General features: G+C 40.3%; 1 protein-coding gene across 12 annotated transcripts in view; it reads left to right on the forward strand.

Moving 5' to 3' along the window:
- Positions 1–11,350: 11,350 nt before the first annotated feature.
- Positions 11,351–27,378, forward strand: part of GRIP1 (glutamate receptor interacting protein 1) — a 311,868-nt gene continuing 295,840 nt past the window's right edge. For 9 of the 12 annotated variants that reach the window (XM_086884474.1, XM_086884480.1, XM_086884483.1 and 6 more), the window contains exon 1: positions 11,351–11,776. In XM_086884474.1, the coding sequence (XP_086740600.1) occupies positions 11,722–11,776 (55 nt within the window). In that variant the 5' untranslated portion in view covers positions 11,351–11,721. The remainder of the gene's footprint in view (positions 11,777–27,378) is intronic. The other 3 variants (XM_086884495.1, XM_086884496.1, XM_086884498.1) reach the window with 3 other exon arrangements.

A 27,378-nucleotide genomic window follows, 5' to 3' on the forward strand; every position in this document is an offset into this window, starting at 1 on the left:
AAACCTTCAGAACTAAAATTCCAGCAACAACAGTTTTCCAAGATGGTTTTGCATCTTATTTTCTGATTTATTTTATTTCATTATGTATTTCAATAGTTCTACCACTTTTTACAGAATTTCTGGGTACCAGAAACTGTTCCTTTGCAGTTTAATACGACTCCAAAGTGGTCAGAAGTCCAGGGTGGGTCTGTCTTCATTTTCTCTTGAAAGCAAACATCCAAATGCATGAAAATGGGCTTTGGATTTTAAATGCAGTGTTTTGTTTGAGCAGAAGCTGTAAACATTATTCCAAATATCAAGCTGTTGGCTTAGACATAATGTTGGTGCAGTTTTCCTGTGGAACACTTTTTTGCAATGTGAGATTTTTTCCTTCAGGCTTGCTTTTGGTGCAGCAAAGACATCTTGGGCTGTAGGGAAACCTTTAAAATCCCCTCTGAACCCTAGAAGTCTTTGTTTTAGTAACCTCCAAGACCTGTATCCCTTAGGGACCTGCCACAAAGCCCACAAAGTTTTGGTGGGTCTGCAGGCTTACTCCTTGCTGGCTCCCCTAAAATTCCCTCTCTTGATGTGCTCTTGAAGCCTCCCCTCCAGAGAGTATTTCATTGCCCTTAGGAACAGGGAAACTCATCTCTCTGCAAAGGGAGCAGCACACACTGAAACCAGTGCACTGCTGGCAGGATATGGTGAGCAGAATGCTTCCTTGCCACCCTCGTGCACTATGTCAAAAGGAGAGGTGTGAGCAAAGTCAAATAAGTGTCATCCACTGTATCTTGAAACAAGTCCAGTAGTATGGTCCAGTAGTATGAGAACAACTGGAATGACACATTTGCAAAATAGGCACTTACTTTTTGCCAGCTGCCTTTGATTCAAAACCAATATCTACAACTGGTATAGACTACCACAAAGAAAAATGATGCATGTAGAAAAGAAGATGGAATAAAAGGGTTACTCCAAACCCTTACCATACTGAACCTGCTTTATGATGCTTGACTTGTTTACTTTTTTCCTTTACTTTTTTCCTTCCATGCAATTACAGCTCCTGTGTGAACTTAGCAGATGTCACTAGTGCTTTTACAGCAGCACCTTAAAGATTCACTTGTTATAGTTTCAACTGGGGTAAAGCAAATCCAAGAACTTCAGCTGAGAAAAATCTCAGAAAATTTACAGTGAGCTTGTGTGCTCCGTTTTCAAACATGGGCAGCAATATCCTTTGGAACATTCTATATTTAAATTTCAGCAGTGGTTATTTACTCACTGACTACAAATGCTCCATAAATGTCTTTGTAAAGTACCTGCTGTGCAAGAGCTGGACTGAGATGTTCAAACTTGAAAACTGATGTCCAAATATCACTGGCAGAGGTGTGATGAGGAGAGGCAGTGGGAACACAGTAATTCCCTCATGCTCAGTGCATACTTTTCTTTAGGTTTTGATCCTGTATGAAACAAATCTGTGCTACTAGCTACTGTCATCTGGTCCGGCTGCTAGCTGCTACTCCAGGGTGGTTCACTTACCTCGCAGCTCTGGGCTAGGTTTGGTATTGTCAGCATGTGCCCATTTCACTGGGGGCTGACACAGTCAGCAATCACATGGAAGTGTTTGACCTTCTACAGCAGGGGCATTACTGTTGTTTCACTCTGTTAATAACTTCCACTGACTCAGGCTTTTGGTTTTTTTACCTCAGAGGTATGAGGGAGCTTCGTCTTCCCTGTTCAGACCCTGAAGAAGCATCTGAGAGTTTTGCTGGATTGGGAGGAATAAGAAGGTGACATGTAAGCACACCAGGATCATCTCTGTGGTGGCTGCTTCTTGCTGCCCCTGTGAATTTTATGTTTTAGAGCAAAAAGCATGGCAGTATCATGGCTCATGTGAGTGTTTACCTGAACACAAGCACAGGTCTGCACTCAGCGTAGTTTGAATTAAAAGACTGCTGTCCAAGCAAATGGCATGTACTACCTGTGAGCACATGGAGGTGTCTTGGAAGATATTCCAGATCTTTTCAGGCCAGCTTTAGGTAAAGGCTGGGTGTGAAAGCAATGACCCCATCAGGTACAGGCTGCGACAGCCCCAGGAGGTGAATCAGGAGCGGCAGCTCTGTGCCCCAGTCTGGACCTCTGCCTGCTGGGACCTGCAGGACAGGGCTTAAGAAGGAAGGCACAGGTGGGTGAAAGGCTGGGAGAAATGCTCCCATAGACCATTCCTTCCCTAGGAGCCCTAGTATGGGGAAGTGTAATACTGGATTTCTTTCAGAGGCCTCAGAGGCTATGGTTTTGGTAAAGCTAAACTGGGCTATTATCCCCCAGAAAACATCAATGTAAATATCCATTTTAAGCCACTAGAGTAGATTGAAACATCGCATTTGAATTACATCTAATAGCTAATTTGTTGATCTACACAAAAGGTTAGCTGCAATTTCAAAGCTGGTTCTATTAGATTTTATGTAATGAGCCACTTTATCACATTATAGGGCAGCAGATCCCATTGTTTGTGTGTTGTTTCAAGTGCTTTACTTTGCTGTTGAGACCTTGCCATCACACTGTCTTGGTGTCTCTAATCTGTTCTGTGGGTCAAAAATGGGCATCAAAGGACTTTCTTTTTTTTTTTGAGTCAGTCTTCATTGTTACAAAGGCTTTGAGAAAGTTTCTGGTATTTTTGTGCAGGAAACTTGTAGGAGACAAAGCAATAATAGGCTAAAAAATAAAAAGCTCTTTCCCAAGTAGCATAATATCACCCTAACTCAGGCTGTATCACAGTGAAAATTACTAGTTAGGGTCTTTTATTAAAATATTTTCTATCAACCTGCTTATTATATTATACAAGAGAAGGTTAAAAGTGGCAGGTTTGCATTGTCTGTCATAGAGATGCTGTTTTCTTTGACAGACACCTGTTCCTCAGTTGTCATTATCTCACATTTCTTAATTTTCTTGTCCAACTCTTAATAAGGTCTCCAGCACGGAAAGTTCTGTTCAGCAGCAGGCTGGGAAACATTCTCCAGCTCTTTTGCAGAGGGTACTTCCAGGACTTGGTCTCCATTAAAAGAAATGATCAAGTTTGTGCCCCAACAGTTCACGATTCTCAAAAACATGCTGCTATTTTAATGTTCATGGTATTTTCCCCCTAAATATTTAGGCTGTGTCATGGCAACAGCTGCTTTTAGTTCTAAATTTGTTTTCCCATCCTTCATTTAAGAAAAAAATGGCAGTTTCAGTTTATTCTCCTTAAATTCAATATTTTAAACTTTTATTAACTATAAACAGCTACCCCAATGGTTTGTGATCTGCTTTGGATTCTCTATGCAAATGGAAATTGTTATTAATTATGAAGAGGCACCTAAAACTATAAGGTAAAAGCAAATATAAAGTATGTACAATATGTGTTGTAGGTTTTTTGGAAGGGGGATGACAAGTAGAGGGTAAGTAGCAAAATCAGTATTCCCAGTACATATTTAAAAATCAAGGAGTAAGCTAAAAATAATCGTATCATAACAGGGACAATCAATGGTCCAATTTTTTCCAGTCCAGTTAACTTTATTATGTTTGCATGAGTGTAAAGCAGATTGAATAATTGAATGTACAAATTCTTGATATCAACAGATGAACATTTTATTGCCCAAGACAAGGCTAAGGAAAAGGACATTTAAGATCCTTAAATGTAACTCTTAATAAATATACCACAATTAATTGTTACTAGTGTCATTATTTCTGTATTAGGAGAGTGCTGGAAGTAAAATGTAGTGGATTCAATAATAAGTACTTCTGAAGTGCATTTGAATGATTGCTTACCTTGGTCAAATAAGAAGAGACTTAATTCTGAAGCTGAAATCTTACATTCCTTTTCTGAGTAGTCTGATCAGCAAGTAAATCAGTCAAACAAATTTAATGAAAAAAGTGCATGCAAGTGTTTTGCCTATATAAGCAATACACAGGACCTTAATGGGTATTTTATTAAGAAATAAACTGTTCTACTCAAATTCTCATTACCAACTGATTATTATAAATATTTATTCAACTTGTATTTTATATAAATATTTATAAGGGAACAGGACAATGTACAAATATAAAAAGGTGCAATGACTTAATATATAAAAAAGGAAATTTTTTGACTTCTTTTAAAACCTTCCATATCTGAGAAAACCCTACTACTCTACTACCTAGTAGTACTGAGACTTCACCATTAAGTTGAAATATGCTGCTGTTTTTAGCTCTGAAGTGCCACTGCTTAATGACATGGTTAAGGCATGGTTAAGGATGGTTAAGGCGAGGTAAGTACTAATGGCTGATGGACAACAAAAAGATTAATAATTGGATTATGCTTATTATCAAAAAACTACACCTTGCCACAGGAGGAACATACATAATGGACATACAGATATTTCATACCAGTTTATTCTATACCACTCCTTCCCCTATTAGTTTTAGAGCAAGAGCATGAATCTATACATGCCACTGTGTGGACTGATTTACACAGAACCTGCTGGATTGCTTGATCCAGGAAAGCTCCTTTCACTCTGTTAGTGGAAGTAACCATGTCATTAAAGTTACATTTTGTCATATGTGCATCCTCCTCTGAATCAGGGCTGTTAGTACTGAATAGGACTAGGAGCTGATCCTAAACACTATGTCTTCTTTGTAGAAAATTCATGATAAAATACTTATTATGCCTCTCTAATCTTAATGTTTTTTCAATGTTTTAAACAATTTCTGTAACAGTTTTTTCCTGCTGGAAAGTATAATTGCAGGTTTTCTTCCTCTTCTGATGCAAGGCTTACAAACACATTCTTTAAGATCATTACATTATCTCAAGTACCTTTAAAAAAGCTTCTCTCTGATCAGCTCAATGTTCTGTGTGTATATGAGATACAGATAATAGAGTTATTCACATAAATTTGCATTAATGGTACCGAATTTCCTTAAAAGACTAAATTTAATCTTCATTTCAAAAAATGAAAAAGTGTGACCAATATTTTTCTGATAGGCACACTAGCTGAGCATCAGCTTTTTATGGCTCTTTGTCAAAGCAGATAGAAAATAAAAGCCTTTTCTTTAAGATTTAGGGACAAACTTGGAAATTGTAAATGCATCTAGGCAGCTGAGGTCCCAGTCTTGAAAGCCAGTTGGACCACATCTACATTGCTATGTGCTTTCATGTGCTTTCATGCTCCATTTTGTCTGCTTCTGGCACAACATCAAGTCTCACATCGCAGTGCAGATTCTGCTCATCGCTTTTGAGGGCTTTTTGGGGGCTACTCCTCCCTCACCCTACAGATCTGAAGATTTGATGCTAGGGATGATGGGCCCGTAGCATCTCAAAACTTGCAGGTATTTCTAAGGTTTTCAAGTAACACTAAGTCCATGTCCCTGTGCAATGTCAGTAGTTTTAACTTAGCTCTTACTTGAGGCACTCTGGAGATTGCACACTGGTTGTTTTCCTTCCTTCCACCTTGCTGCTGTTCATTCCAGCTTCCCTTTACGCTCGCCAAGCGTTTGTACAACAGGCAGATGTTCTGTGAAATGCTGGATGCTGGACACATTAACTCTTCAGTTGTAAGGTAGATTCGAGAGAGGTAGGATCATATCAGAGTGGAGCACAAGGCTGCCAAGCAGTGTCTCCACATCTTCCATCCCTGGAGGCAGATAGATTTCACCAGCTGCCCTAGGCCACCAGAAATGGGACACTTCTGCCCTGAAGTGGAAACAGTTGCCAAATAGAGGAGGTTACCCCTCATAGCTCTAAGTCCGTGACTGGGTCAGCACTGGCCTGTCATTATTCCTGGGCTAGTGAGGATTCATAAGACAATCAATCATATGGCCTGTGTGTGGATAATGGGTATAACTAATGTGCCTGAAATAGCAGCTGGCTTTCTGATAATGGACTTCCCAAAGTGCACTGAGTGTCATTAATAGTATTCATGGCTGCAGGTTGCTTGCCAGAAAAAGTAAGTAAATACATTCATCAGAACTCATCAGACTGGCAGCAAAATGAAATATGTAGGAAAGACACATGAAGAAACCGTAAGTACCTCAGGAATCTGAGGGGCCAAATAGAGATTGTTTTGCATGGGCTGTTCTCTGTTATTGTGTCTTCTGGAGACACCGAGGTGAACCCTGACAGGCTGCTGAACAAGGAGCATAAGAGAGCTGAAAGCAAAACTGGCACCCTCTAAAACCCTGTGCCCTCACCCAGCAGCACGCTGAGAACAGGCAGAACCAGAACCAGGACCCCGGGAAAAATAGCTTTCTAAGTTTACCACACAGATTACATGATATCCTTAATTTTGGATTGTCAGGGAAAGATTGTCAGTTATTTATCTGTGCTCTCTCTCTCTCTCCCTCTCTCTCTCTCTCTCTCTCTCTCTCTCTCTCTCGTTTTCCCTGTCCCTCCATGAAATCTGCCTTGGATCATGAAAAACTGAGGGAGAAAAAGGTAACATGTGAACTCTTCTCAAATCTGAAAGCAAAATCCCATTTCATTACAGGCAGTTTCCTTGACAATAACAATCTCATTAGTCACAATGAAATCAGAAATCATTGTCCATAATGCCTGCAGTAGAAACACCATGAATGGCAGTTAACAGGGCCTGGATTTGTTTCCTCCAGGTTGTCTTCAGTCTTTTCCCTAAGCATTCCTCATCCCAGGATGGCCATTCTTTTCTGCAGGCTGATCCCAAGTTTTTGACATCCTGAGTTGTACACAAAACTACATTCCTTTTCTGTTGCAGGCTTTATCTCTTTCCTGTAAAAGTCAGCTTGACCATGTGGAGAACCAAGCATTAAAATGAAAGCCTTTCCTATGCTGACCACAGAAATTAAGCAGAACTTCAATTCTGTGGAGCCTTCCTCCAGGCAGGCGGCAGAGCCCTGAGTGATGGGTATCATGGAGCTTGGTGCTCCTGAGTAGGACTGTACAGAGGGTTGTGATCACTTAAGGCTCTATGTTATTTATAATTCAATATCAGCACAAAAAGGCAGCATTAAGTCAGGGTATTAAATATTTGTGTAATTTTCTTTTTTCATTACATTGGTAATTGTGTAGCACTTTGCAGCTGATTTACACTACTCATTTTTTGTGCAAACAAAACAGTTATAAGCACTAATTAGAGTATTTTATTTTAGCAACGCACAATCCCCAAAATTTTGATCTTGGGTACCTATATCTCTTCAGAGCTTAAAGCTTGAGCACACAGGGAAATGGTGTCTCTTTGTCTTGAAGCAGGTTACAGAAAGAGGAAAAGGCAAGTATGTAGTCCCAAGAAGTCTGCTGTCTAGTGGGATTTGTGTTTGTTTGGCACAAGGATGCTGTAATGACCAAGAATATACATCCTCTTCTTCTAATTCTGAGCTTGTTTGCTGTAGTTCAAGGATATGAGATAAAACCTTAAAAATGTTTTCTTGTAAGGGAAATAGAGAAAATCTTCCTGCCTCCTTAAAACACCAGACAGCTAAATCCAAAGTCATACTGGTACATAACATGGGTGGCAGGTGGATTGCAGGTTCCTGAACACACACAGTCCATCAAACTCCCACCTTCTCCTTTTGCTTATTTGGAGGCTGTAGCCAACTTCCCTAAATGAATTGTGCTCATGTTTTGTCTGATTCCTAAATTTTTTTGGAACTGACAGACCAGGTAACTTGAGTTTTAACTTCCTGATGGGCCCATTCCACAGGCAGGCTCAGACATCCTCCTCCTCTGCTGGACCCCCCTAAATGCAAGAGATTCATGGGACCATACACAGAGCAAGCCAAAGGGACCGTGTCTCCTGCACTGGCCTAAGGTAGATATTCCCCACTGTGGCTGATGATGACTGGCTACCACTCTGTGGCAGGATGTCCAACTATTTTTTTTAACATTTGTTAAGAAAAGTCCAAAACTATGTCTAAAAAAAATAAAAAAAATCAATTGTTGGTATACTCCTTATGTCTCATCTGTGAACTTTTTGACCTGATGTTCAGCAATGTGACAATAGCTTTTAAGATAAGACATTTTTTTAATAGAAGGGAAATGTCAAAAGAAAAAATAGAAGAGCAGTGGGCAGAGAAGATGCTGTATGGAGTTCATCTCTGGTCTGCCTAGTGCTCAGTTCTGGCAGGATTGATATCAGTTTTTTAATGAAATCACATCACATTTTTAATGTGACTTGCACACATTTATGTAACACTTAGTAAGAATACAATAGCCTCAGGTTCCCATTGGTGACCAGTCCACCTAAAAGAATCAGAACTTACCCTTCTCCCTAGATGGCACAGCCAAATACAACAGAGCCAGCAACAACAATGTGTTATGCTCAAATATTTTTATCGGAATGATATGGAAGTTCTGATCCAGAAACCCATAGAAGTTGCAATATCTTAAGTTATTTTAGGTAATTTTTGACTTTTATTTGCTGAAGAGGTTTTCCTTCACACCTTCTAAATTTCCTTGTAGTAAAAAATGTGTATGCAAACACAAAAATATCAGTTACTTAGTAAAAAATAAAACAAAACAAACCTAGAGGTTTAGAAGACCTAAAAGCTGAGGCACCTCTCCTAGCTTAGAGGTAATTTATAGTGCAAATCTCCAGTTACTGAGAAACATTGTAATCCTCCAGCAACTGAATCCTCTGCCTCACCATCTTCATATTTCTCCTGCCTAACTTTTAGGAAATGCGTAAGAAAAAGGAAATTTAAAAAAAAATTAATCTCTTCTTTAGAATGCTCATAGAATAAAACCTTTCCTCAGGAATATGATATTTCTTTTGCTTTTGATTAATTCTAGGGTTGTACATGCTTCAGATGACCTGCATGTTGCAGTATCAAATAAGAAGAAAGAGTACTTCCTTGAAAATCAAGATTTGATTAGTTTAAAATTCTCTGGGGAAAAAAACTGTAGACAGAAGATTGTCAGGAAGTTTATAGCTACCTGTGTGATATATTCACCATAAAATGCACATCTAAATCAGGTGGCTGCTTCCTTCTATTAGGAGCATTGGGATATGCAGAAACAGTTGTTCAGTGTAAAACAGCTCATGTGAGTTAGAGAAAGCAATTAAATTAACTTGAACCAGGCACCCATGCAAGCTTCTCCCATGGCAAAGAAATGTGGAATTATAGCGTCATTGCCTTAAAGGATTTATTTGTAAAGTACTGCATGAGACAGAGAGAAGCATACATATTCTATTTAATGATGCAAGTATTGTCAACTATTTAATATGTAGTCTATTTGTTCCTGAGAAGCCAGTGATATTTAGAAAAAGTAGGTCTTATCCCTCATTTTGAAACACATTTCTGGAGCAAATCCAAACCAGCAGCTGGGATTTTATGACTCCTGCAGAATCCTGAAAAATCCCACATTCAGTCCTAAGGAATTCTTATTCACATTCAAAGTGATGACACTATAAAAAAATAGCTAGAAAATGGCTTATTGTGGACTGAAGAGTAGAGCAATCTACTTCTTTATTCCTCTGACCTGCAATTTTGCAGAACTCCAGTGCTGGCAAAAAAAATCAACTGGAGGATCAGAACTACAGTGTTAAGGCTCAATGTTTGTATTTTTATCATTCATAATGGAAATGTTAGGAGTAAAAGGCGGACATCAGAGGTAGTATGTAAGAATCAGAGGTAGTATGTAAGATTTAGGACATGCATGACACAATCATCTGGAGTTTTATTTCATTCCATGGCCCTTGAAAGTCCAGGTGTCTTTTAAGAAATGGCAGAGGTAAATGCCAAAGTAATTTTCTTTTTAAAGTAGTTATATTTCTATACACTTTATTGCCTTTAAACCTGTTCCTGGCTGTATATTCTACAGGAACTCTTGGGACAGTTTTCTGCACCTGCTCCTTGTGTTGGTGCCTGCTGGGCTGAATAGCTGCAGAGTCTTCTCTCCATTTTCTCTGCCTCAACACCCCAAAGGCATTGTGTGGCCTTTGGAAGTTTTGCCCTGAGTGAGCAAAGAATCTAGCTGGAAATCTTTATTTTATAGTGCTTAGAAATTCACATACACACTCATATTTTTCTTCAGAAATACCAATAACACCACCCCAAACACACCCCAAACATTATTTAAGTAAAAGGACTATGAAAGGAAGGAGAAGATTAGCATAAATATATCTCTTCTAAAAGAAAAGACTATATAATTGTGGTTCAAATATGCAGGAAGTCCAAAATCAGCGTGCCCAATAATGAAACAAAAATATCAATAGTCACATGATTCAAAGCTGACATAAATCCAGTCTGACACTTGTAACTCGGTAATACATTTTTGGTTTGTTAACAGCACGTTGCTGGGTTTTGGTCTAGATCAGGTATCACCTGGCTGCAGGAGTGTTGTCAACAAAAGGAACTCTTCATCCCATACTCTTAATTCAACCGAAATCCAGGATATGCCTCCTCTGTTTGGATCACTGGTACTGCTCAGTGATCCTGCAGCATTGCTGATGACAGGACTGCAGCCCAAGTGCAATCAAGGAAAAGCCAGGAGCTGCAGCTTTCATCAATGGGATTTTAAACAAGGGGTTTTCATGAGTACCAAGACACATTCTGCTTGACATGCTGGCACAAAGTCAACACAGAAGAATGCTGTGTCAGGAAACTGTCATGATATTTACAGCAGAAATTAAACCCTTCAAATTTTCCTCTGAATAAAGGGTTCACATATAGTTGTTTGATTACATAAAATTAGATAATTTATATAAATGTGAGGATGTTACAGACAATATAAAAATAATCACAACATAATTGTTAGGCAGGATGAAGCTGTTATAAGAGTGCACTCCCAAAAGTGGCTCAGAAAATTAAAAAGCTTCATCTGTATTGCTATCATTATTTTCAAATGACATTCAAACCTGCCACTTTGAATTTCTTTTCTGTAAAAAATAAAAGGAATATTTAATCATCACAACATTAGTCTCCTGTTAGGACATGGCTGTGTCAGAAATAATTTTAGTAGTGAGATTTAAGGCCTTTTAGTCAAAAGGAACTGCCTGTAGTACTGACAGAAATTTGACCTGTCACAACCGGGTCCTGGACTCTTTCTGGTGCAAATTCTGGTTTATTTGATCTGGGCCCGTCCCTGCCCTTCGTGGGAGCTTGCCTCTGTTTTAACTCTTTGTATCCCAGCTTTGGCGCACCTGGGTGCGGGGAAACTGGCCACTCAGGAATTGCGGGGGGAAAGGGACGAGCCCTTGTGACTGCAGCGAGCCGAGGGACCGGCGGCACGGCAGACCCTCGCAGCCGTGCGGAGTTTCACGGAGCGCCACGGCCACAACCACAACTACAGCCCCAGTCCCGGCCCCGGCCGCAGCCCCCGGCCCGCTCCCCCGGCGTGGGGCCGCTCCGGGCCCCGGCCCGCACCTGGCGGGCGAGAGGGGCTGAGCCCGCCCCACCTGGCCCGGCCGTGCCCGCCCCGCGCCCTCCATTGTGCGGCCGCCGCCTCGGGCCACCTGCCGCCGGGCAGCGCTCTCCTCTGCCGCCCACAATCCCCCCGCCCACCCCCTCCGCTCCCCGGCTGAACCGGGGTGAGCCCGCGCCTTCCTTCCCCGCCTGCCTCCCTCCCGTCCCCCGGCTGGCGGAGCTCCGCCGCCTCCCCTCCCCCGCCCTCTCTCTCCCTCCCACAGCGCGGCCGCCGCCCCTCCGCCGCTGCCCGCCGGAGCCACCGACTTCCCCCGAGCGCGGGTCGCCGCCGCCTCGCCCTGCCATGAGCCGCCCCCCGTCGCCGCCGCAGCAACGCTGAGCGGGCAGCGCGGAGCCATGCCGGGCTGGAAGAAGAACATCCCCATCTGCCTGCAAGCCGAGCCGGAGCGAGGTGAGCGCGGAGCCCCGGGGGCGCCGGCCGGCCGGCCGCCGCCAGGGAAGGCAAAGCGTGCGGGCGGGCCGGGGTCTGCGGCGCCGCCGGGTGCCCCCTCCGCGGCCCGAGGCCGGGCACGGCTGCAGCCGCCCCGCGGTGGGACGGACGGGCGGCCGGCCCCGCGCCTTCCATCTTGCTCCGCCGCCGGCGGGAGCGGGGGCTGCGGGGGGCGGCTCCCACGCCGGGCCGGGGGCCGCGCCGGGCCGGCCTCAGCAGCAACTTTACTTTTCTCCGCGGTGCTGCCGCCCGCGCTGCCCCGGGCCGGGCTTTTCCAGCCGGGGGGGGCGTGAGGCGGGGGGCTGGGAAGGTAGCTCCGAAGTGACTTCGCGAAACTTCCCCGCGTGTGGCTCTGCCGCTGCTGGACCTGTCCCGTGTGTCCCGGTGGGCGCCGGTGAACCGGCAGCGATCGCGCCTCGGCGGCGAGCGGTGCCCGCAGGAGCTGCCCCGGGTCCCGACAGCGGTCCCGGGATGGCCTCGGGTCCCCGAACCCCGCCGTACGGGTCGGTGATGTCGGGAGCGAGATGGTTCCTGGTCACTTTTAAGAATAATCAATCTATTTATTATAGTAAAATGGTATCTTTGCCCCTTCCTCAGAGAAGGCTTCTGTCGTGGGTGGGTGGTGTGTCCCTTGCTCCGTCTTCAGCCTGTGAGTCAAAGACAAAAAGGCTGGGACATTATTAACTCAGGTACGCCGGTCGAATTATGCCTTTGATTTACAGGTTAGTTCCGTGGTAGCGTGTGGCGACCTGAGGCAGGACATTTGGGTTTGGTTGCTGCCGTGTTGGATAGCTGGCTCTCCTGCTAGGAACAACAATTCACCGAGTATTAAAAAGGAGGAGGTTGTGTTTGCTGTGTGGAAGAAGTCTTGTTCCCTTGCATTGGAGGTGGAGGTCTTTTGCAGAACTGCTGCCCTTCTGACTAGCAAATCCTATCTCTAATGGGAAGTTCATCCCAAACATATGACATCATGAAAATAGTTGCCGAAATAAGTGCAAGGTATTTCAGCTGTGGAAAGCGAGCTTATGAGTCTTTACTCTTCGTAAATACATCATTACTAAAATCTGTGGTCATATTTCTTTGTGTCACGAATGCGTGTAGCACAGGAATCACAGAAATAGGATGGATGACAGTTGTCAAAATATATCAGATGTGTTTACAGATGAGGGAACTTCAGAAAGGGTCTATTCTGGCTGTGTCAGAAACTGGAAAGATTTTCTCATTTCATTCTGCATAAAGGTTGTGTCATGAGCTGTAACATGCAGACTTGTCTTTACTCAGAGTAAACAATGGTGGTGGGTTTGCTCTGATGGGTTTAATGTCAGTTAGAATACTGATTTGTTAACAGTTCTTGTTTATTCCTATTTCTCTTTAACCTCTTTCATCTTCATTATGAAGCCGAATAGATTTATATGTTAATCGTCTTACCACTGATGCTTTTCTTTATTGTACTTCAATTGTGTAAATAAAAAAAATCTCTACTGTGCCTAAAGTAAATTATTGCCTTCTGAAGTGTGTTGCATTGTATAGTGCTTAAGTTTAGCTAGTAATTTAGCAGGATTCCAGTCACTGGAACTTTCTTGATTTAGTCTTGAAAAAATATTAAATGGTCAAAATATTTAATCAGTATTGAATTTAATCGTTCTTGAGTATGAAGAATAGATGAAATAAAGCTTTCAAGCTAGACAGAAAAACTGCCAGCGCAGTAATGAAATGAAGGTGCATCTTTAGCTAATGCAGGAGTTTAGTGTGGCATTGAGTAAAAGGCAATTACAAATACAGTTAAATTCTGGTTCAGAGCCAGTTGTGCTAACATCCCCCTCTTCTGTTTCTAGAATATATTTCCATTCAGTTAGTCTGCAGAACGTTTTATGTACATTGTGCTATCAGAAGACTTTTGTGAATGTAAATACTGTTATTTTAAACTAATAGCTGATAGCTTTCTGTGATTTAGATACAGAGTAATACTGGATGTGAAATATCTAGTAATTTAAATTGTATTTATGTCACATATACAAGCATGCCTTTATTTAAGATACAAAATACCCATTTATCCATCCCAAATGCTTGTGTATATAGGATAAGAATACTCATACAGAATATAAGAATAAGAAACATTTAAATGCTTGTGTATGTTTTTTGATTTTATGGTTCCTTTTTTCTTGTAATCTAATTGTTTTAATCAGTGTTTTGTTCCTGTGAGAGGAGCCAGTCTTTATTCAACTCTGTGAACACCAGTAGGACTGACGAGTAGTAATTTTCCTGCATAACAACACAGACCTGCTAAGTTAATTTGGTGCTGAAGTTTTTTGGTGGTGATCACTTGTAAAGCAAACTACAAAATGAAAAGGGATAGAACAACCCATTGAAACCAGAGAAGTACCCTGCAACCACAAACCAAACAAGATCTCAGAAAAGTGAGCGGGTAAGTAATGCCAGTTTATCCTTGTGCCTCCTGCTGGCTTTCCCCTTCAGGGAAGCCTCCCCTGCTGCCTTTATTATATCCACAGTCCATACCCTCCCTTCTCTGTCATCATAACAGGTACTGTGCAGCTCTAATTTCAAGTCTAGTTGTAGCAGCCCATTTCAGCTGGAAAAAGTCAGCTCTGGAGGTGCTGGAAAAACTGGGAAGGCAGAGATTTCCCTGTGGTGAACTATGAGTGGCTTGTACCAGACTGTTTTTCCCCAGGCTTTTTCCCCTGAAATGTTTCAGTCTTTCTTGAGAGCTCTGTGTCTCCTTCATGCATCTGTAGGGAGCTGATCAGGCCCTTGGGTCCTCAGCAGTGGAAGGAAGGAAGGAAGTTGTGGGCACTAGGATGTGAGGCTTGAGAGGTGGGTGGGTTTGTTAGAGGGGATGTGGGGGCTGTATCCCCAAGGCACTGCAGCACAGAGGGTTCACTGGGTGCTGATACTCTTCTCTCACTCCAAACCAGTGCAGCATTGCTTCGGGGAGCACTCCAAGGCTGTTGTATTTCCCTTGATGCTCAGTTCATCTTGGGTGTCAGGAACTGCATGGCAGTGCTGCCACACTGCAGTGCAAACCACAGAATGTTCTGGTGCAAGGAATCAGCTGAAAAACTACCCAAAGAGCTGCATCGTTTTGGTGTGAGGAGCTCTTGGGACATTGCAAACGGTGATAACCTTGTGCAGACCTCCTGAGTTTGCTGCAAGTAGGGTTATTTTAGTGTATTGGTATCCTTGTTTGCCCCTTCTTTGCTTCAGAGCCCCCCTTCTATATTGAATATCTGCTGCAAAAAGTCCTTAGCGCAGCCTGTGATTGTTGTTCCTACGAGTCATGCGCTGAAATGGAGGTTATCCAAAAACTCGATAAAATCAGAATTTTGCTAATGGAAATTGGCCAGTCTTGCTGAAATGAAGTAGCAGAGACAATGGTCAACGCTGTTGGCTCACCTTGGCAACAGCTGATATTCTGACTAAAGGAGAATAACCTGGGATAATGTTTCAAGCATCGGAACCTGTAGGGTTTAACATTTGTGAGAGTACTTTCTGGTGGGAAAGATTCTCTTCTGAGGGGTGGCAATCAGTGGTATTTCAACAAGTATTTTTAGATGTCTTGACTGTGGAAATTATGTGGGATACTTACGTCAACTTAAAAAAACCTCATATTGTGCTGGTTTTCAGTGACTAAAACCATATTTAAAATAGGAAGTGGAGAGCTGCTTTTCTGTGTGTACTGCAGCACAGCTCCTGGTATTCTGCTGCCTGCTTTGTAATCGAACAGTACTCTGCAGTGGCTGTGCTGCTTCTGGCTCCCACTGCCACAATTATCACAAGAAGTCCTCTCCTGAGGAAAGAAACTGTGCTCTGTGATAAGTAAAATATTTGTAACATATACCTGATCCAGTATACTCTGTCAGTTCAAAAATGACATGAAGATGTGCTAGTGTAAGACAGTGTCTTTAAAATTCAGGCTGCACTTCCCTCCCCAGTTTTCTGCCCAAGGTATAAATCAGATCTTGTTGTAAACCATCTAAAACATTTCCTGGGACAACGTCTTTGTAAATAGTTTAAGAAGAAAAATGTTACTGGAATTAATTTTGTTCAATATTCCTTCTAATCAAGTTAAATGAAGGTGTTTTGTGGAACTCCTGTTTCAAATTTATACTTGATCAAGTTTGCCAGGAGTACAGAAAATACTATTTGTACATCTTGTTTGCTCACTGAGGGACTGCTTGAGACTCCTTAATGTACATGCATGTTAATTTTATAAATTAAAGCATCTAAGTATGCTTTGGTATTGATTTTATTTTTTAAGTAGTATTCCTTCCGCAGTTGTTTTTCCTCTGTTAAATAGACCAGTTAGGTCAAGGAAGAAGGAAATACTGTAATTTTTATTTTCTGCTTTTCTATCCGCCATTGCCAGTCAGGGAAATTAGGTGAACTTCAAGGAAATGTTTTAAGGGAAACATTAGGAAATGTTTTAAACCCCAGGACTCAAGGATAAAAAAAAGTGCAGGTAATTTGTGAATCCTGCCTCAAATACAAAACTAGCATGTTCTCATGGAAGATGTGCTGACAACAAGCATCTATCCCTGAGGTTACTGCTGCGTGAGCTTGTCTGCTCATCTTAAGCTGGAAGAGAATCAGTTTCTCAGATAAGGGAAAGATAAGTTACTGAATTTAATCACGTTATTGTGGGTTAGCAATTTGCATCTGATCAAATGAGGCCACTTCACAGTGGATATGCTTCATGCTCTTGCCAGGTATATGTTAAAAATCAGCTTATTTTCAGCTGAAGGCTGAGGGATGACTGTTCTTTGTATTTCAATCTTTCACCTAGTAAGGCAAGAGGAATCTTTTTGTTCTTGAGCTTACATGGGTTCTTGGAAACTGAAGAGAGCTGCAGACCTAGGATTAGAAACCTTGTACAGAGGCTTTCTGTCTGTCTTTATCTGTTTTCTCATGTGTATCACGTGCCTCCTGAAAAGTTAAAGTATAACCTGGATGGCAAAAAACTTTTGTGAGGAGAGGATTGTGCTCACAGTGGCAGCCCTAAGAATCAGGACTGGGTGTTGGGGATGAATGTTTGGAAAGAGATGCATGAAAGATCATCTTTTACCCCAGGGAAAGCATTGCCTAGACTTAGTGTGCCATGCAGATACCAAATACGTGAACAGGTGAGACATTTGGTCAGTTGTGGTATGCAAAGTGCACTCTAGTTAGTTACATGTAAGGTGAAGAAGCGATAAGGACAGAAATGGAAGGAAATACCAGGTTCTCAGCTGCTGACACGAGAAGCTGGATTTACTAGCTTCATTCCTCTCCTCCAGTAGCATCTGAAACTACCACTAAATCTCAGATTGGAAAACACTAGGAAATAGATTAATAACAAAATACTAATTACAAACTGTATATATTCTGTTCTTATTGGGACTTCTGCCTTTTCATCTCAGTCTTGACTGAACTGTGTCTCGGACATTGCTCTTTCTCCATCTGTTAAACTGAGTGTTGGTGAAGACCATTTGCCAGGTGGGATAAGATGACACTCTAGAGCTGGCTTTCAGTGGCATGTAAAGGGCACAGGCACGCTGCGTCAGTTTTTTCATTCTTTCTCTTAAAACCAGCTTGATGGGGAAGATGCTAACACAAGGATGGAAAAAAGGCAACAGTTGCTCCCTACTTTTAGCATGAAAGGAACTGAGAGTGGGCAAAAATCGTCTACATCTCTTGCCATCTGCATAGCCAAGTTAACAGCATTTTATGACCAGTAGTAAAAGAATTTGTTAAATCTTGTAAGATCATCATGAAGGTCTGGTCTTCACTGATAGCTGAGAGATGATCATCTCTTGTGTCTGGGTCATAACCAAGGTTTTTTCCCCTCTTGTAGAAAGAAAGTGTGAGATAAATGGAAATGAATGATTTCCATATTTTGCAGAGGCAAAAGTAGTTTTTGTTCATGTTTGTAAGAAATGAGTTAGATTTGTCAGCAGAGAGTGATGGCAGCAAACACTCCAGCTTGCCTCAAAGAACTGCAACATGTAGAATTTGAAGCAGTAACAATATTTGCCACTGACAGGCACAGTTGCTTTTTTGTTGGTGTCTGGGAGCTATAAAGGGTATAAGTTCTGAACAACAGGTTTTTGATCAGAGTTTCTTGCACACTGAAACGTTATAGACACGCGTAACTGGAAATACAGAAGCTTCAGTGTTAGATCCTTCAGCAATTTACATGTAGACAACTTCTCTTGAGTCTCGGTGCATAATTATGTCCCTACTATGGGTTGTTTTTCTATTACTCAAGATGATCTGAGCTGCCACAGCTCTAGGTTATCTCTGATGAGCTGTGAAGACCATGTTGCTCTCCAGTGGTTGTGGGAGGTAAGGCTTGATGCTGCACCTTTGCCCCACTTCTTGTATCTGAGTCCTCTTTAGCCATGCTGATGCTTTTGGAAAAAGATGCACTGAGTCAGCAGGTATCTGTAAGAGTCTGATGATTGTGGTTGTGAAATTTGGATATCTTTGAATGTTTTACCTAAGTGTTTTGAATTTATGCACATTAAAGTGTCAAGAGTACCATCCATCCCGACTTAAGAAAAACAGACTAATGAGATGTGTCAGCACCCTGTGTGGATGGGGACACGGTGATCACCTGCTTAGCCTTTCATTTAGGCAAGATGAATGTGAGACCCTGCAAAATTCAGGGTAGAATAATAACATTTATGTCAGATACATTTATGTCATAATTACTGTATCATCCTGCTGGTTTGTTTTTTTGGTTGGTTGTTTTTTTCTCAGTTTCTCTTTCTGCTAGCATAGACTGTGCTGGGTGGCTGAGGAACACAAACTCACAAACTCTTGTGGTGTGTCCTCTGGTATGAGGTTGCCAGCTTTATTATGGTTCTGAATGACATTGATGGTCTAATGTCTGGTTTTTTTTCAAAGTCATTCTCAGTGCAAGTTCTGTGTGTCACTGATTGTGCATCACAGATTAGAAGCAGTGTCCTTTGCTTACTGTTGAAATAGTTTAACGAGACAATTCGAATAGAAAAGACAGGTAAGCAAAGGGTGACAGTTTTGGTACCAATGCATATTCCACAAGGAGTTTTGTTGTCTTTTCTGTTTGGAAATCACCACAGGAATTGAGACTGCCTGGCATGACTGACTCAATCTCCGTCTTTTTTGTGCCCTAATTTCTTGTTATTAGTAAAAATCACCACTGAGAAGATTCTGATACTGTGAAGAAAACTGCAGAGAGTATCTTAACAGTTTTACCATCTTCTTTACACACTGAAATCCCACAGATTCCAGAGTTCCTCAGTTTCTTCATGCAAGTTTAAATCTTCTCTCAAAATAAGAGAAATTATTCCCTGAAATATGAGGATGTAATGACAACAGTTAAAAGTAACTGTCAGTGAAACTTCCCAGATTTTGGTTTTATTTATCAGTGGGGTGAGACTGAAGTTTTACCACCACTGTTTTGTGGGCTAGTAAAATTCATGTTGTATAACTGAACACAAACATTTCCTTATTGAGAGGTAGACTTTTGAATGTTGTAAAGTATTGCCAGAATGTGTCTTCTCAGTAACTGACTTTCCTAGGAAGGTAGGAGAATTTAAAATAACCTTCTGTTTACTAAGCCATGCCAGTAGTTAACACTTTCTTCCTGAAGCAGTTTCCCAGCAGGTGAATGTACAGTGGGACTTGGTCTCTCTGTCCCACACTGCAGTGCGTGAAATAAAACCAACACATTTACATTTAATCAGCAAAATGAAGAGGAACATATTGGTGACTGGTGTGTAAGTGAACCAGATCTTGTTTTATTTCTGTGGATATCATTTTGTGACACAGAAGTAATGCCAGCTTTTCTACAATTGCCTGACATGGAGACAGGTGTTCTGCAGTCCAGCACTTGTTTGTTTGTCAGTTTAGCAGCTTCTGCAATGGGACAGTATTAATGAGAACAATTTTTCTAGGCAAAAAAAATAACGACAATAGCTGCCACTTTTGGGGGGGCTATAATAACAGCTGACATGACACTAAATTCAGCAGTCAAAAGTATCTGTGTGATGTGTTCTGCATAAGCAAGAAGAAACAAGGTCATAGGAAATGGTTATTGGAATAGAAATAACAGATTTGTGGAGTATTTGAATTGTATTAATCTTTTTTTATTTGGTTTATTGTCTCTGTGGACCAGTTACGAAGTCCTTTGTATTTCTGTTGTATTTTGTATTTCTGTTGCAAAGAACAGCTTCCCCTGCTTCTTTCACCTTGATTACCAGCTCCCCTTTCCTAAAAGTGAGGAGCAACCTGGTGCTGACAAGTGCTGCCTCTCACCTGAGAAGTTTTTTTGGCATCTGAGCAAAGCCAAAGCTGTTCCAAGAAGTGAGTTGTGTCAAGCTCCCTGCTATGCTTCCTTGAAATCTCTTTAAAGCATTGGTAACTGGCAGGATTTTGTTGTCTCTTGTACCCTTGCTCCTCACAACAGGGTTGAGACCTAAGTTTGAGAGGAGGCAGTTGTGGAATAAACACATTGTTTTACTCTGACAAAGGTTTAATCTCAGTGGCATTTTCAGTGAAGTATTTAGTTGTTTTTGTGTTAGGAATGGATTATTTACAAAACAAATGGGCAGGAAGTAGAGTGGTAGTCACAAGAGCAAATACTCTGGGGAGTAAAATTCACTGCCTGGTAAATGAATGCAGTTCTGCTGAATTCTGAAGGTTAATTCACTTGTGACAGCAAATTTACTGAGCCCTTGTACCTGTTAGTGGAAGCTGTTTCTTAGTCCAGGCTCTCCTCTGAAAAGTCAGAGAAGACTGTTGCCAAAAATACATTGCTTCCCTCATGTATATCTGCCAGTTTTATTCTTCTGTATTTTTACATTTTCTGGATCATATTTGTAAATGCCTCTATGTTATTGAATGCATTGAGAAGTTTTGAGCCTGAGGCTTTCAAAACACCTTATATATTTGTTAAAGCTTCCAAATTTGTGAGGAATATACCTGTAATTTACTTTGACTTTTTTTTTGGTCTAATATTAAAGTCTCCCAAACCAAATGATATACCCAAGATGTGGGCTTTAAGTTAACTGCATTGTTAAAGATTCTATGTGCATCATGATTTGAGGAACTGAAGAAATGTCTCCTCTCTTACAGAAATGTGTTTTGAAATTACAATTTGTATTGCTTTTAACTTCACCTCTTATTAGGACTGTTGGCAAAATGTGCAGGCCACAGAAATGTGCAGGATTTGTGTGTCAGAAGTGAAGCAGTTGATGAAATACTTTCAGCTGGGGTGTGGGCAGCTCTATGGAGAGGAAGAATGAAATGGATAATACAAAAGGATAATTCAATATCTTTATACTTGCAGCTTTTGTGAGTCAGTAACTCAATTCAGGAATGTTATGGGCCTCAAGCACAAAGTGTTAAAACTTGACTCATGTTTTTTATATATTCATTTTTATTTATTGAGAGAACACATCTTGTGACTTAAATTTCATATTATCTTGATTTGAGTACTATAGGGCTTTAGTATTCCCAAGCTTTCCTATCATTACAGCCACTGACAAAAATGGTGCACTAGCTTGGGCTTCTCTTATGGTCACTCTTATTTCCTGTGTCTTTCTTGAGCGCACTAATCGTAAAGTTTTTGAATTTTCCTGTCTGCCTAAGGTGTTTCTTTCACACGTCCACAGATTAAGGCATGCAGTGCTACCTGTATTTGTTTAAAAAACAAATCAAAAATATAAAGAATACTGTATTGTAGTATTCTTGTATTATATCTTGTATTCTTGTATTAATGTATCATTCCATTTAGATACATTTCTGATACATTCACTTCTATTTGTTTCAATATTTAGTGTGAACTGGTTCCTACTTTTCAGAATACTTTATTATGAAAAGAGCTTTAATTTTCAGATAACTTTCCCCCTGCCATTAAAGATATATTTTTCAAACCAAAGAAAGAAGATTCAGCTGCTGGCTCCGAATTCTATTTTCTGCTTTCATCAAAGATCAGGGTAGTAGGTAAGTAGTGCCTTAAGCCATGTTCCCATACATATGTTTCTTTTTCGCAAAGTGATTGAAGTAATTTTAAAAAACACAACCTCTAAGAATTTTGTGATGTCTTCCTCAGGTTTAAATATAGGAAGCATCCGTCTAGGTGAGTTATGGATTCCCCTGTCATTTAAAGAACCAGTCTTGAATATTTTTTTTGCCACCTTATAATAAACATCCAGCTACTTTTGACCTTTGTCCTTTTCCTCCTTTTCCATCACTCCTTTTTTTTTTCTGATCTTACCGGGGTTGGTGGTATTTTTTTTCTGACCCTTTTTTGTAATTAGGCATATTTAGTTCCTCTTTAACTGCAAAGAAAGGAGTCAGCACAAAAATTAAAAATAACTTGATTGGTCTGTTCGTTGAAACTGAACAACTGTCTGGTGTTTAAGCTGCTACTTTGAGGAAAAGTAGCCTTTAACTGAGTTATTTCAAGTGTTGCTTATTATTTCCTTAGTGGAAGTTGCATGAAATAATTACATAAAATGTCTTTTTAATATGTATGGTTTTGCTTTCAGTTCTTAAAATGAAAATTCAGTTTGTTTATATGAAACTTCTAAATCTTCTAATTGACGAAACAGGATTTTATGAATGCATTGTAGTTTTTTGGGAAGCTGATGCTCAGTTATAGACTACATAACTTGCCTACATAATTGTGATACTCAGAGTTGTAGTTACACACATGTAAGGCTTTGCAAGGTTAAATGTAAACATTTTCATGATATTTAAGAGTATGCCTTTTGTCGTATGCCGTGCTAGTAAAGTACAATACACAGGGAGCAGAAATGAAGGCCTTTTCCTGGGATTGTTTGTGACAGTATTCTTCAAATAGCATAATTTTTATCCCAATGTAATGAATCTGTGTGTTTAAGTTCAAACACATAAATTAGCATATTGGCATGTGGATTCCAGTTAATAATCGATAGCACACCGAGGATTAAAAGAAAAACAAAAACTTGTCATGGATTGACAATATGTCCAAAAGATGTCTGTTAGCACAAGGTGCACGTGAAAGGGTTGAGCCAGCAAACTGTCCTGCATGGAGGGCCTAATCCAGCAAAGTATTAAAAAATATACATATTTTCTGGGTCAGAACACAAGCTAGACTCTAGCAGAATGAATGGATGATGCATCTGGTCCCAGTTAATTTGGTGCTCATCTGAGAAAGTTCTCTAAGTCAAGGGTCAAGGTCACCGAAATCTTTGCTGCTGAAGTGTACAGATAGAATCATAGAATGATTTGGGTTGGAAGGGACTTTAAAGGTCAGCTTGTTTGAACCCCTGTGCCATGGGCAGGGACACCTCCTACTAGACCAGGCTGCTCAGAGCCCCAGGCAACATGGTCTTGAACAGGGGCTGGGCAGCCACAACTACTGTGGGAAAGCTGCTCCAGTACCTCACCACTTTTTCAGCAAAGATCTTCTTCCTAATAGCTAATTGAAACCTACTCTTTTTCAGTCTGAGGCCATTCCTGCTTGTCCTGTCACTGCAGTTCCTGATGGAGAGAGAGAGTCCTCCTCTGGCTTCCTTGTAGAGCCCATCTAGATACTGGAAAGCTGCTCTGGGCTCTCCACACAGCCTTCTCCAGGCTGAACACTCCCAACTCTCCCAGTCTGGCTTCAGAGGAGAAGTGCTCTAGTCCTCTTGCTAACTTGGTGGCCCTCTGTACTTGCTCTAGCAGTTCTTGTCCCTATGACAAGGGCCCCAGAACTGCACACAGTACTCCAGGTGGGATCTCAGGAGAGCAGAGGGGGAGAATCACCTCCCTTGACCTGCTGGCCATGCTCCTTTTGAAGCAGGTATTGAGAATGAATAATCCTTCTGAAGTTAGTGTGCTTAAATTTATGCCTGTGACTTCTATGCTTAAGTAGATCAAAGGGTAGTTCTAAAAAGAAACCATTTATTTTCTTTAATTAAAGATCATTCTCATGATATGTGCTAATATCTGTTTTGGGGGGGAAGAGAAAGCCAGTATAAAGGATTTAAAACACTGTAAATTTTTTCCCTGTGTTTTTATTAAAATACTGGGGTTTGTTCCCAGAGAAAATGTAAAATATGTTTTTATTTTGTGGTATTTCTCTGCTTATTCCTCATAATCCTTGCTGGAAGAGAAGTTTAACTTCTCTTCAAAGAAATGTGTTTAACTGCAGGATGTTAGACATTCTTTATTTCTGGTGGAAAAATTTCTTTTGTGGTCTTTGAAAGCTGTTGCATCATGAATGTAAGTAATGTGCAAAAAATGTGTACTTAGAGCTGGCACTTCTATCACCAGAAGTAACACGTACTGTGTACCCAAACAGGTCTGAGATCCCACTGGGTTTTCAGAGTTACCTGATTTATTATCACAAAGAGGCTAATAATTCTATATCATAGTAGAAGGAACAGTCTTTGTCAGAGTGGAAATATTGAGAGGGTTGGATTTTTGACATTTTTTTCAAATTTTTCTTTAGTATGAATTGTAAAACCCACAAACTTTTCCCTACTATATATTTGAGTGTAATAGCACTGAAAGCAGAAATTATCAATGTACAGAATAGGGTAGCATCTTGGTTGAAATCAATAAGAATTTTCTGTTGAATTTGTTGAAAGTAGAATACCCGTGCTGTTGCCAGTTGGGAAAGCTGGAAATTTGGCTTAGATTTTTTTGAAAACTGGAGTATGGCATTGGATAGAATGACAGGATCACCTCTTAAGAAAGAGAGATTAAACACTCTGCGGCTGTTGCTGCGAATTGGCATTGAAAGGAGGAAAACTAGTGATGCTATTTTTGTGCCTTGTTCCTTAATTCCCAGGTAGTTAAAATAGATATTCTTCTGGATATTCCTTCCTACTTTGATTTTGTATTCCAGTCTTTCTGCTGACTTTGAAAATGCGTTGGCACCCAGGAGGTGTTAGCGAAATTAAGTAATAATTGAAACATTAGAATTTCTAAAGAAACTTATAAATGCTCCCAGACAAGTCTAAATGTCTTCTGCTTTGTGGATCAGAAAAGAGGACTTTGAGTTCATTAGTTTGTTTCATCTTCAGCAATGGTTTGAAACCTTAAGCCTTCCTTCTTTAAAATGAGGTAGGTATTTGTGAGAGAAAAAATGGGGCAGATGTGTGCTTGCAAGGTCATGGTAAAAGATCTGCTTTGCAGTTGGAACTCTCAAGTCTTGTTCTTCAGTCAGTGAAACACTTTAGTCTCTAGTCTTTCCTGTATGAAGGAATTGTAAAGATTTCTCTTTAATAGTTGGTTAGAAAATACAAATAGAAGAAAACAGACATCTTTTTTTTTTTTTTTTCCCCAGAAAAATCTAGACTTAGTTGTGTGAATACAGTATGTGGGAAAGATTGTGAAAAAGCTGTATAAACCCAATATTATTCTGCAGTATGACATTGCCTTAAAACTCTACTAATGCTCTGTAGCTTTCCAGTAATTAAAAAAATTAAATAAATTCTCTGCTAACATACAATACTCTTATGTCTTTAAATAGACTTGAGTTTTGCTATGGTAAAGAACACTGGTGTATAAGTCATTAAAGCTAATGGATTTTTATTTGTGTATGCTAGTTTCCTCTTCTACTGGTGCATCTCTGTGTTTATTGAAGATTTCCTTGAGGAAAAAGTCTTAAGGGAACATAATTTGAACATAAATGTTTAATCAGGGGAGAGAGGGGCTTTATTTTCATAATGAAAATGTCATCTTTCCCCTTGAACTGAGGTGCTGCATAAAAGGTAGACAAGAGTAAAAGCACTTCTGCTTGTCCGATCTCCAGGGACAAGTTTATGATCTGTCATTGCATGGTTTGGGAGCTGATAATCTATGAGCCCAGTTGAACAGAAGAGAGGAAGCAATTTTTTCCTTCTCATGTAAAACCAAGGATTTACATTTAATCTTGTGAAAAATATACTCTGCCAGTACTGAGATGAGAACACCAAGGTACCTAAGTTTGTACAGAAGAATTGTACCAAGTTAGAGTTGGCAGTGCTAGCTTTATGGTTGGACTTAATTGTCTTAATGGTCTTTTCCAACCTGAATGATTGTATTATATTAAGTTCATCTCTAAGAGACTGATGTAGCTATTACTCTTGATTCTTCCTTCTGATGTCCCAGTAATTTGGGTGATGCTGGAGACAGCTTTGGTCTCAGACACCTTTAGGTTTTACTTCTGCTTTACTGAGATTATAGAGTTGTCTTTTCGATGGTGATGGACTTAAATACCTCAGCTTCTTCCCCCATACTGTGTAACACAGCATTTGCCATTTGTTTTCTGTCTGACTGAGCAGGTACTGTTCTCTTTCCCCACGACCACCCTTTGGCTTCCCCTAAGCTGTGAACATCATCTGGTGTAGAAGAGAGCTGTAAATAGTTTTTGCATTAGGTTCTGCATTCAGCTATCAGCATCATGTTCTGCTTCTTCCTGAAACTGAGTTTGGAATGCAGTTTTATATAATTCATCCTTTTTTTGATATTTCAAAGTTGCAATGAACTAGGGCAGTTATGGGAAGAATTTGAATCTTCAAGGCAAAGGACAGGTGCAGTGAAAAATACCTATGAACACCTATAGGCAGACAGGTAGAATATATTGCTAAGGCAACCTTATTAAATTGGCAGTGATGAGAATGCCAGATTGATTACTGCTTCTTCGTAAGATGTTTTATTAAAAAAGAAAAAAGTAAAAATCACAAAATCTTAGTAAGTAGGGACTGTGCTATGGTGTTCAAAGATGTGAACTAATATTTACCCATTCAAGGAAATACTTTGAAAATGTCACTTTTATTAGAGAACAACTTAAAGGTCTAGAGGTTCCTTCATCTCCTTCTTTGCATACAGTATAGACTGTGTAAGCATAATTTGAGATTCAGAATATGATTTTTTTAAAAAGCATTTTTAATTTTTATTCATTAAAAGTCAAATTAAGATATATAAACTAAGGAATAAGCAAAAAAATAATGGAATGAAATTGTTTGAAACTATTTTAATTATGTCTCATGTCATTCTGCAAATGTTTTAATTTCTTCTATGCTGAAGTGTTTAATGAACATAAACAAAATGTTGTTTAATGTTTTATTTAATTACGTTAAAATGAGCTATTTCTTAAAAGGAAAACCAAGAAATTGTTTTCTAGTAATCCACATAACCTTGCCTAAGCCCATAGTTTATCTAATATTTTCATTTTCCATTTCGTCTATTAGCCTTGCTGTCTTCATGTTATTGTATTTTGCTAATTTTGTATGGTTTCATAATATTTAATTGTTTATTTCCTTTATCAGCTATCGCAATGCATTTTTTTTTTTTTTTGACTGATTTTTGTTTTAACAGAGAGAAGAGGGGTGGGTGAATAATGTTCAAACAGGAACACTGTTTTTTGTGGTCGTTGTGTCCTTGTCCTTGTCACTGCTGTCCGTGTTCTTTGTGGCAGAGGCCTGCTGCACACTGATTGTCTCTCCTTCATACCTATGTCATTGGTCACTGTCTTTCCTCAGTCTGAACAGCATCGAGATTCAGATCCAGATGTTCCTGTACTACAGCACTGAAAATCCACAAATCCATCCTTCTCCCTGCTT

The sequence above is a fragment of the Cyanistes caeruleus genome, chromosome 4 (assembly GCF_971803275.1).
Source record: "Cyanistes caeruleus chromosome 4, bCyaCae1.hap1.1, whole genome shotgun sequence".
Classification (NCBI taxonomy): Eukaryota; Metazoa; Chordata; class Aves; order Passeriformes; family Paridae; genus Cyanistes; species Cyanistes caeruleus.